This window comes from Martes martes, assembly GCF_963455335.1.
Source record: "Martes martes genome assembly, chromosome: 16".
NCBI lineage: Eukaryota > Metazoa > Chordata > Mammalia > Carnivora > Mustelidae > Martes > Martes martes.
Genome location: NC_137904.1, coordinates 33,128,189 through 33,139,675, shown reverse-complemented (window position 1 = coordinate 33,139,675; position 11,487 = coordinate 33,128,189). Strand labels below are relative to the sequence as shown.

General features: G+C 40.4%; 1 protein-coding gene across 4 annotated transcripts; it reads right to left on the bottom strand.

Annotated features, from left to right (window-relative positions):
* Window positions 1–2,248: 2,248 nt before the first annotated feature.
* Window positions 2,249–6,048, bottom strand: SRSF1 (serine and arginine rich splicing factor 1). Of its 4 annotated transcripts, XR_013968098.1 has the most exons (6): window positions 5,727–6,025; window positions 5,135–5,319; window positions 4,580–4,752; window positions 4,194–4,380; window positions 3,700–3,818; window positions 2,249–2,765 (listed from the first exon to the last, which is right to left on the bottom strand). XR_013968098.1 is itself a non-coding variant. In XM_080825445.1 (5 exons), the coding sequence occupies exons 1-5, from the start codon at window positions 5,918–5,920 to the stop codon at window positions 3,796–3,798; spliced, it is 762 nt and encodes a 253-aa protein (XP_080681571.1). In that variant the 5' UTR covers window positions 5,921–6,025; the 3' UTR covers window positions 2,249–3,795. The 4 variants fall into 4 exon arrangements, 2 of the variants coding, with proteins under 2 accessions (XP_080681571.1, XP_080681572.1); XR_013968097.1 differs by lacking the exon at window positions 4,194–4,380 and having other exon boundaries at window positions 5,727–6,048; XM_080825445.1 differs by having other exon boundaries at window positions 2,249–3,818.
* Between the last annotated feature and the right edge of the window lie 5,439 nt (window positions 6,049–11,487).

Below are 11,487 nucleotides of genomic sequence, written 5' to 3'. Positions count from 1 at the left end.
CATGTATTCCCAGTTAAGAGCAAAATGAAGGCATCAATTCTGGTCAGGTTTCACATTCAACAAAAAATTCTGTTTTCAGAATGTTTTGGATAAGAGATTGTGAACAGGTTTTCTGCCTTTGCACTCTTCATACTGGGATGGAACTAAATGAAACCAAAGACTGGTTGTTACAACAGAACTTCAGCCTAAGTCTGTTTTTATACTATTTATGGTAAATACACAGAACTTAATTTGTAGTTTCAGTATACTTTCATATACAAAGTGAAAAGAAACATAAGAAATTCATCTACACAGAAAACTTGAAAAAAAAAAAAAAAGCCCATACATCAATCCTAATGAGCAAGAGGTTTCAAAGATAAAACTGAGAAAGCTGAAATTCTAGAATCATATTGAACTATAGTTAAGTGGACACGGGAGCACTCAATTTATGAAGGTATGAAACTTAGTGGGGAGAAACATTTTTAACAAGGAAAATCTGTTCATAGTTATTTTTAAAAACTTATTAAACAAATTTTTAAAAATAAAATTCAGATCCCAAACAATTAGTAATCAGAAAATGGGTTTCTTACCTTTTGTTTCCAGAAGGATGTGGGCTGAACAGCAAGGTGGGTTATTCAATCTGACGTTATGAAAAGTAATTGCTTCTTAAAGTTTTTCCTTGGTTAGAAAATAACAAACTAATTATAGGCTCCCTACACTATTCTAAGGGAACACAAATAGGGAGAGAAAAGGGGAACAATTCAGGGCTACTTTTCTAAATTGCAAAACAGTACAACTTTTGTCTTACAGCTGCCAAAATGGGCAGAGGTTTAGGGTTCATTTCCTAAGACTGAAAAACAAAAAAGTCTGCATCTGCCCTCACAGCTGAGCTATCTGGTCAGGTGCCCATCTATCTTCTATAAATATGCAGCCAAGTCCTCTAATCTTCAGACACCCTATCATCAGGCAGTACTTTCTATACCTCAATTCTGACGTTTGGACTACTAAAGTTTTTAGCAGAACACAGCTTTCAACTTAGCCTAAATGCACTCAATCTTCACTGAAGACAATTTTTCATCTTGGTCTGGTTTCCAACACATTCAATGAACATAGGCTTAAGTTTAGCTTACATTAACCTTTCCAAAATTAGTTGTTTAAAAATACTTATACTCTATACATGAAATAGTTTAAATAGTAAAAATCCTTCCACTTTTGAACATTGTATTTTGAATTCCTGCATAGAAACTAGTAACTTCCTTAATCTAAACCAAGTTACTTACGAATGCAATCTTAGTTTTTAACTTAACATCCCTGCTCTTCCTCCTTACATTCCACAAGGCTCATCTAAATGTTTTGGTTGGGTGTCCTTATGCAAATCCATTCGGGCCACTTCTATTACCAAGATTATGTCTAGCTTTTCCTAGGTTTCGAATTATGTCACCTGCATAGTGGTCTTAAATTCAGCTTCCAACTCCTATTAGCATCCAAGGCAAATGTTAATATTTAGTTATTTCTTTTGGGTGCAGAAAAAAGTGTTTTGATGGTTTTGACTAGCTATGAGGAAATCAAAAGAAAAAGATTAGGGATTTTAAGTAAAAATCTCCTCCCCCAACTCATTGAAAATTTAGCACCAAGGGGCTATCAAATAAAAAGATACAAGAACGAGCAGACTAAGATATAAATCACTGCTTTGGTATGTTCTGGATACAGAATATTATAGTTGAGAAGGGTTTGCAAGGCACAATTATAAAGAAAGCCCAGCTTCTCATGAACAATAAATAAGCAGTTAAAATTCTAGTGTATTACATTTCAGAAAAAAATGTTATTTGTGTTAAGAGTTCTAATCTGCACTGAATTTAACATTTAATACTTACCAATTTTTGAGAAAAGCTTGAAAATCTCAAAAGCTATCTCCAAGTTAACATTAACTAGTCACCACCTGATTCTGCACAAAGCCTATGTTGTCTAGACGATCACCAAAAAATAAACATCTATAAATTTAATCATTTTTATCAAAGTATGGGAAGATTATCTTTCAGAAACTAGATCACCCATTTAACATACTATATACACAATTGCCTTATTCTTACCTTATCTCCCCCAGAAGACTTTTATAATTAACAGTAAGATGGCTAATTCCATTTATCAGAAATAATCTTTCAAGAACCTTTAATTTACTAACACGTAACAGAATCTTATCAAAGTATTAACTGATATACTAGTCACCCAGTTAAAATTTTACATGAAGAGGAAAAAGGACAACCATGCATAGTTTTTTAAAAAATGTTTATTTTTTTCAAAGAAAAACGGCAATAGCCAATTGGAAACCTACTTATTCTTCAACTCCAATTTTGTTCTTTAAATTTAGAAGTGACTTACTGATTTACTATTTAAACAAACCCCCCCTTTCCCCTTTAAATGTTTACCATCTACTCGTGCTGAATCCTTCCAAGGAGATTGCTCCAGCGTATTATCTCCAGGTCCTCGCTTTGCTCCTTTTACCAAAAAATGCAAAACACAATTCCATCGTGCATCTTAAGGGCTCCAATCGTCAAAAATAGGAAAAAAAAAAAATCTTTGGAATAGCCAATTAAGTTGAATAAAAAAAAAAATATCCACACGAATGCGGTTTGGTTGGGGCAGGAATCCACTCCTATGTTCCTGGTAATCTGATCCCGCTCCATGAATCCTTGTAATTCATCCTCCCTATCCTATCCACATTATGATTTGAATCCAATGATCCAGCTCCAAGGATTGGGATCCAGTGAGCCCTCTCCAATCCAAACCTTTATAACCAGCAAAACCAAAAAAGAGGAGGCAAAATGTTAGATACTGTAATCAAAAAAGGTTTCTGGGGAATGATGAGTTATGTCTGTCATCAGTTTAACAGATGTACATCAATAACTATCAAATTCCCCAAAACAAGTTTCTGAATGGTGTTCAGATAAATTTTAGAAACTTAATCATCATAGAGACTAATTGGAAGAAGCATTTTATATTTACAGTTCAACTGATAATGCCAACACTTGTTACTGTACAGCGTATTACAGGTTTTGTGGTTGCAAAAAGTTATGTAGTTGAAAAGTTTACTGGTATTGCTACCCACCCTAAGTCTAAACTAAACCTAATGCTCCCATCTGCAATTTAATTTGTAAATTAAAGTGTTTTAAACATGAGTCAATTATGAATATTAGTTTAAAAGGGGAAGGTGAGACTTAAAAGTATTCCCAACTAGATTATCTACACCAATACATTGGAATTCTATTTTGCTTTCATTTTGTCTTAAAAAAATGAAATAGCAACGCTATATCAGTCACACAGAGGACATGCAGATTTAGCAGTATTGATATTATACTCTATCTGGTTGGAATTAAAGACACCCTGTACCCACATGTACACCAACAGCAGGTCACACATTAACAGTTGTAACTAAGCACTGTGACAAATTAGCCAGTTCTTCCCACATTAGTCCCTATTAAAACAAAAAAGGGGGGAAGGGAGCAAAATAAACTGTTACAAAATGGGCAATATAATTTTGCCACAATTGCCAAGGTTTAAAGAGCAAAGCAATTGTAGCTAAAGATAACTGCATAAGATGTTTGCAAGTGTTTTAAGGTAGATGTATATATATATATATATAAAATCACTTTCAACCCTTGCCTTTTAGTATAAGGTCAATACTGCCAATTTCATCTGTGACAATAGCACTTGGAGTCATACCATTGCCTCCATTATTGATCTGATCCTCCTCAATCCTCCTTTTGACAATCCTAAAATGATTGAAATGTGCTCCACAATCCTTAATCCAAAGCATTCTTAATCCATCTCTTCAGATATGTCTACAGAAAGACACATGAAAAGCAAGATAAACATAAGAACTTCCCCAGGTAAGATAACCACAAACACCCCCAACATCCCAGTTCACACAAACCAGAGCAGAATAGACATTTACACAATATCACAGTCTGAAGAGCATGGAGAGTTAACTAAATTTAAACAATCCTGTCTATGACATCACTTAAAATACAATTTATCAGACATGAGGGGAATGTAGATGTTAGGAGCAAGGGGATATTACACAAGAATGCAATTCAACACTTTAGCCCATTCTGAACAAAACAGTTTGAATTAAAAAATGAAAAGATTGTACTGAGTAAAGGAAAACTGTATACAACATGGGTTCTACAAAAAGTGTCACCAATCATCTTATGTACGAGAGCGAGATCTGCTATGACGGGGAGAATAGCGTGGTGATCCTCTGCTTCTCCTTGGGGAGTAACTGCGACTCCTGCTGTTGCTTCTGCTACGGCTTCTGCTACGACTACGGCTTCGAGAGCGTGATCTTCCATAACTTGGACTTCTGGGCCCATCAACTTTAACCCGGATGTAGGCAGTTTCTCCCTATTGAATAGACAGAACTTTCGATTGAAAGATCTAAGCTTTCACCTGTCTTCAGGCATGCTGAACGAATACAATGTAACTAAAACCAGGAATCTGGTACTTTACTTGGACACCCTTGCCTGAATCTTACCTTCAAATTCCACTGTTTAGACCACTGTATCCAATTCTGGCCAAAGAAAAGAGTAAATGTAAAACCTACCTCATGAGATCTAAACTTAGTGTTATCCAGTTTTCGAACTGCATAGGTCATATCTTCTTTCCGTACAAACTCCACGACACCAGTGCCATCTCGGTAAACATCAGCATAACATACATCACCTGCTTCACGCATGTGATCCTTTAAATCCTGCCAGCTTCCACTTGGAGGCAGTCCTAAAAAAGTATTTTTTCAATACCAATCACCCTACATTTCACATTAAACATAAATTTACACTAGAACAAGGACTACTTTAAAATAAATGATTAGTTCAGGGTCCTAGGTAAAGAGCAGTTCATTAAAGTCCTGGAATCCGAAGTCCAAAATTATCTGCCAAAATCTTCATATTCTAGGTATCCAACCTAATGGTAAATTAAGTAAGTAATACACTGGTGTTATCCCCACTACGGTAATCTTCGTTTACTAAATTCACCCAAGAAACTTAAGTAATTTACGACGTACCACAAAAACTTCAATTGGTCAAAACTGGTCACTCAAGGAGAAACTTAAAAGTGGTTCCTGTCCCTTCTCAACACCCCTCACGAACAAAAAACTCACCGGAGACAACCACTCTGTTTTCAGAACGCCTGGACGGGGGGCCATAGCGGCCTCGGGGAGCCCCGCCACCTCCACCCCCGCCGCCGCCTCGGCCTGTACCACGGCCGCTTCGAGGAAACTCCACCCGCAGACGGTATCCATCGTAATCATAGCCGTCGCGACCATACACCGCGTCTTCCGCGTCTCTGCGTGATCATAGAAAGCAAGAGGTTTAAGAATAAGGCCCGGGAGGGGCGGCTAACTCAGTCAGGAACTAGCGGCCCCCGCACATGCGCACCCAACGTGGAAGAGCCCACATGCGCTGCATAATAGGAATGGCCCCTCCCCCACCCAGAAGCACGCCAGGCTCCCGACCACTACACCAGCCCTGGGCGCCTCAGTTTCCCGCTCCGAGACGGAGAGTCCGCTCTGGGGACGTCCGTGGGCCCAGCCACCAGAAAAAACACCGCGACTCGGCTCCTTACTCGGTTCCTGCATGGGCGATATCGTCTTACCCCCAACCTAAGATCCCACCTCCCCATTCTCTGTATCGAGGCCTTCCCCAACTACTCCAACTTATTGCCTCAAGGCGGCAAGCCCCGGGCCGCCTCACCGAGGGTCCTCGAACTCAACGAAGGCGAAGGGCGGTCCTCCGCGGCGATTCTTGAGATCGATGTCGCGGATAGCACCGTATTTGTAGAACACGTCCTCAATGTCCTTGGTTCGGATGTCTGGAGGTAAGTTACCCACGTAGATGCGGCAATCGTTGTTCCCTGCAGGGCCACGAATCACACCACCTCCCGACATGGCGGCGACGAAAAGCGCGGACTCGAGCACAGGCCTTCCCACCAAGCCTAGCGCACGGCAGAGCGAGCCCGCAGCGACACCACGTCTCCCGCGGCCCCTCCAAAATGGCGCCTTTATCAGCTCGGCGCACGGATATGGGGGGAGGGAGGAAGAGAAGCGGGAGGAAGCAGCAATTCGATCTCAGTACGCACGCGCTAGAGCGTAACGGGTGCCGCGAAAGGTACGCTCACGCATGCGCGACGTCACCCTCCGCGCGAAGGGAGAAAAAAGTTCCTCGCGTTCCCGATTGGCAGAGTGGTTTGCAAGTGAATTGACTAGCCTTTTGGTAAAAATTAAACACAGATTCCTCCTTAGGGGGGCTACTAATCCCTGACGAGCCTTAAAAGATAGTTTTTCCGGGAATGAATTTCTTTTTAAAACAAGTCCGCGCCTTGAATCCATTGGGTGAAACCTAGCCTTGAGTCTTGTCCCACAATGCTCTGCGGTGTTAACGGCCTTTGGCGGGAAAGCCTGCTGGGGGCGGAGCTAAAGGGGGAGGAGCTAAGGGTGGGGAGGGACCTGGCGGTTGCTCCGGAAACGCGAACATCGTCGGAGAGTGGGGCTGGTTTGGGAGCTCTGATGCTTGGGATTCAGTCCGGAGCCGAGACGTGACTTTGTCTTCCTGCCCTTTCTCCTCTGTACAGTGCTTAGACAAGTGTCTAATTTAGAGCAACCCAGCTTAGATTACTTAGTAAATACTCTACGCTAAGTACCGTTCTACTGTGGGTTCAAAACGTAACTTTGTGTAGCTCACTTGAGCACACCTTGTTCTAGTGGCAGTGGTTCGAACCCTGAGAAGTCAACCAGGACTCAAACCTCAGCCTCTCTTTAATCGCCTATGGTTTAGGCCTAGCGCAGAGGAGCGGTCCGGTGAAGGTTTGAAGAGTGAATTGTGCCTGTTGCCTCTCCAGCCCTTTCAAAGATCAAGAAAAAGCTTGTGTGTGTGTTTGCAGAATTCTGAAGTTCGTTCCTTTTTCTGAACTCACCCCCGGACCTCTCAGGTAGTTATAGACAAAATGTATAAAGAGCAAAATGGATGTGTGAGAACTGTGACCCTCGGAGACCACAGTTACTGCTCAGGACTGATCCCACTTGCATGCTGGCCCAGGGAGATAAGAACTAGTTACATTTTTTTTCCAGAGACATCTGAAATCTGGATTTTTATGTGAAATGTTGGGGTTTTTAAACATTAGTAGTGAGTTCCATTTTTAAGAAAACCCTGCAGTCATATATATGCTAAAACATCTGTACCCTGAGTTTAAGGGGGATTTTTTTCATACTGTATTTGCAATAGTCCCCAAGGGTGTGAGTCATTGATACCCTAAAACATTATTAAAACGACCAAGGGGGAGCCTGGGTGGCTCAGTGGGTTAAGACTCTGCCTTCGGCTCAGGTCATGATCTCAGGGTCCTGGGATCAAGCCCCACGTCAGGCTCTCTGCTCAGTACGGAGCCTGCTTCCTCCTCTCTCTCTCTCTGCCTGCCTCTCTGCCTACTTGTGATCTCTCTCTCTCTGTCAATTAAAAAAAAAAAAAAGTCTTTAAAACTGGACTAAGAACTCAGGGGGAATGGGAAAATTAGAGGAGAGGAATTAAGATGAAGTCATGGGTAAGATTACTATACAAGATGCTTGCAGTAATTGCCTGGCCAGTTACTAAAGGTGGACTACAAATTTAACTCCAGTCATCCCAGAAGTCATAGTAAAGAAGGGAAAACAAATATATTCAAAATCCTAAGTGCTGGGGCGCCTGGGTGGCTCAGTTGGTTGAGTGTCTGCTTTATGCCTGGGTCATGATCTCAGTCAGGGTCCTGGGATTGAGCCCCATGTTAGCAGGGAGTCTGCTTCTTCCTCTGCATCCCCACCCCCCTCATTCTTTATCCTCTCAAATAAATAAAATGTAAAAATCTTAAGTGCCTTTGAGATTAAAAAATAAGTAGGTTGTTTAGGAGAAGGCCATGTTTTCTTAGTTCTAAAAGTTGATTGCATTTTACAGATGTCTCTAATTGATCCCATAATGGCAAATTCTATTTGATTCTGAACAGATTCCTAGAAGATCTTTGGTAGTCCTTGAGCTCTCTGTGATGGGTTCCAAAATTATGCATATATGTACATGTACTTTTCCTGCAAAGAGGATTTGAATTTTTTTTTAAAGACTTTATTTATTTATTTGACAGAGAGATCACAAGTAGACAGAGAGGCAGGCAGAGAGAGAGGGGGAAGCAGGCTCCCTGCTGAGCAGAGAGCCCGATGTGGGGCTCGATCCCAGGACCCTGGGGATCATGACCTGAGCTGAAGGCAGAGGCTTTAACCCACTGAGCCACCTAGGTGCCCTGAGGATTTGAAATTTTAATCAGATTCTTAAAGGGGTCAGTAGATTCCCAAAGGGAAGAGAACCTCTGAAACTTTTAGAGGGAAGGACAGATTGTTTATCTTTTATTTTATTTTTTTAAAAGATTTTTATTTATTTATTTGACAGAGATCACAAGTAGGCAGAGAGGCAGAGAGAGAGGAGGAAGCAGGCCCCCCGCTGAGCAGAGAGCCCGATGTGGGGGCTCGATCCCAGGACCCTGGGATCACGACCTGAGCCGAAGGCAGAGGCTTTAACCCACTGAGCCACCCAGGTGCCCCGCAGATTGTTTATCTTTTAGACCACCCTTCATTGATTATCCTTCAATGATATTTTTGAAATTGAGGTTTTAATAAAAAAAGAAGAAACTAATTTTTAAAATGAGAAGCTGACCAGAAAAGACACTATTTCAACAAATTTATTCAGTTTCTAGCATTGTCCTATTCAGTTAGTAGCAGAAAAGATAGGAGTTTTTTTAAAAATTGCGTGTATATCATGTATTGATTCTTTCATTCAGTAGTTATTCAGTGAGCACACTTATTTTATCCATCCACTCAGAGTTATTTAGGCTCATCTGTTGATTAATGTTAAGTTAATGATAACTGAAGTGATTTAAACATAGGTACTTATAATTTCATGACATTTTGTTCCAGAAATATAAGAAAATTGTGAATTTGCTTTGATTTATTCTTGTCCAATTTCGTGCAATCACTTCTGATGTTCAGTTCAGAGGAATACAAGTAGAATTTTTTTTTTTAAACATTTTATTTATTTATTTGACAGACAGCGATCACAGATAGGCAGAGAGGCAGGCAGAGAGAGGGGAAAGCAGGCTCCCCACTAAGCAGAAAGCCTGATGCGGGGCTCGATTCCAGGACCCTGGGATTATGACCTGAGCCGAAGGCAGAGGCTTTAACCCACTGAGCCACCCAGGCGCCCCGAATACAAGTAGAATTTAATATGGAGTGAATAGGACGTTCTTGTTCCTCTATTGACTTATTGTATTTGAATGTAACCAAATTATAAATTCTGGGGTCCATAATGAGGGCAGAATATAGCAGGAAAAGTCTGAATGGCTGTTTATCAAGGTTTCCCAGGATGACATTAGTTTGGTGATTATTACAGTTAAGGGTGTGATTTTTTTTTTTTTAAGATTCATTTATTTCAAAGAGAAGAGCGTGAGTATGGGGGTGAGGGGCAGAGGGAGGAGAGAGAATCTCAAGCAGAATCCCCCCCCGAGCACAGAGCCCACCACAGGGCTTGATCTCAGGACTCTGAAGTCATGACCTGAACTTAAACCAAGAGTCAGAAGCATAATGGGACTGAGCCACCCAGGTGCCCCAAGGGTGTGATCTTAATATTAGTATCGCAGAGTTGATTAACATATTTTGGTCTACAAGAGTGCAAAACAAGAAAGCAAGCTGGGTGGTAGGGAGTGGGGGGAACACATTCATTTTGGGTAACCAGGATGCTCAGATTGTACACACCAAGATAACTGTTTTAGCAGGTGTGAAAAACAAAATCAGGCAGTTGCTTAGTAAATGAGGCAAATTGTTTTGAGAGAGCTCATTCAGGCAGTGGTGAGACCTGAAAAAATGATCCCCACCCCGTTCACAGAGTATACTTCTTTTAAAACAGGAAAATTTGTAACCCCCTGGATTTTGTGTGTCTGTTCCTTGGATAATGATGCTGGGTAAAGATTAGCAATTCTTTTTTTTTTTTTTTTTTTTTAAAGTAGGTTCGACATCCAGCAAGGAGCTCAACACAGGGCCTGAACTTAGGACCCTGAGATCAAGACCTGAGATGAGATCAAGAGTCAGGCGCTCAATCCAATGAGCCCTGGCAATTCTTTCTGTAGACTGACCTTAACATAAAACTTTGTTTAAACAGCATACTAGGCATTGATTAGACGAGATTACATCGTCATTTTAATTAGGGGTTCAGAGTGTTTGTCAGCTCCTCAGTTACACATTCACTGGCAGTTTTAGGCCTGGTTCCCACAGCCAGCTAATTTATGAAGTATACATTTTACTAGCTTAATCCTCAGAAGTTGCCTTATTTTCAGCACTGTTGTTGCTGTTTATAAAAAGTTACTTCCTCAAAAAACTTTAAATGCTTTCGACTCAGTCTAGTAAATATATACTAGTGTCAGCACTGTATTTTACCCTAGAAATATTTACTTGAGGGAAAAAAAAGGGCTGAAGTCACACAACCCAGTGTTTCAGTTATTTGCCAAACACTTAAATTCCCTAAACCCGTGGTGATAGTTACGCAACTCTGTAAATATACTAAAAATCACTGAATAGTACACAAAGAGACTGAATTGTATAGTATGTAAATTATCACTCAATTAAAATTGTTTTTCAAAACGACTGGGAAAAATGATTTACAAAATCAGCAATATCACTTTCCAGTACCATTTCTCTTAAAGGCATTATTGGGGATAGGGAGTATTGGAGATTAATTTGTCCTGAAATATGGCCTTCCAAATCTGGAAATTCTGTTTTCCTTATTCATGTGTTAATCCCTACTGTCTTCCTTGGGGATAACTGTTATTTTTACTGGGTTGGGGGTAACTGTTATTTTTACTGGGTAAAGAGACTCAAAGATTTGAGTCTACTGGGTGCAGGAGTTCCCCCCAGGAGCAGTTGATTTGCATGACTCTGTTCCGTTGTTCTACTTATTTTAGTGCTAAATATTCTCTGAAAAAGGAAGAAATATTATATCTTTTTTATTTCATTTATATTTGTCTTCTCTCTAGCAAACTATATTGAAGGACAGATTTCTGCTGTAACTTCTTTATTACCAGTAAAATCTCTGTTAAAAATGAATATTATTGACAATTTACTGACTGCTTTTTGAAAGAGGTGGGCCGTTAGATGAGCAGAATGTTGTTTCTATGGAAACCTCATCCTGTTGCTACCAGTGGATAGACACAATGGGTACAAGGATTGCTTTCATTCCACAGTATGAAAATGATGGCCACTTTACAGGCGCAAATAAGTCCTCTAATAATATAGTCTTGGTACTCTTATTTGAGGACTGGCTTCCCTTATTCTTTGACTCCTATTGTTTTGTTTTTGGCTAATTCTTCCCATCATTAGTAACAACAGGACATGATTTTGCCAGAAACCAGCTCTTAAAATGATCTGTTATAAAGAGATGTATTTTCACCACGTCT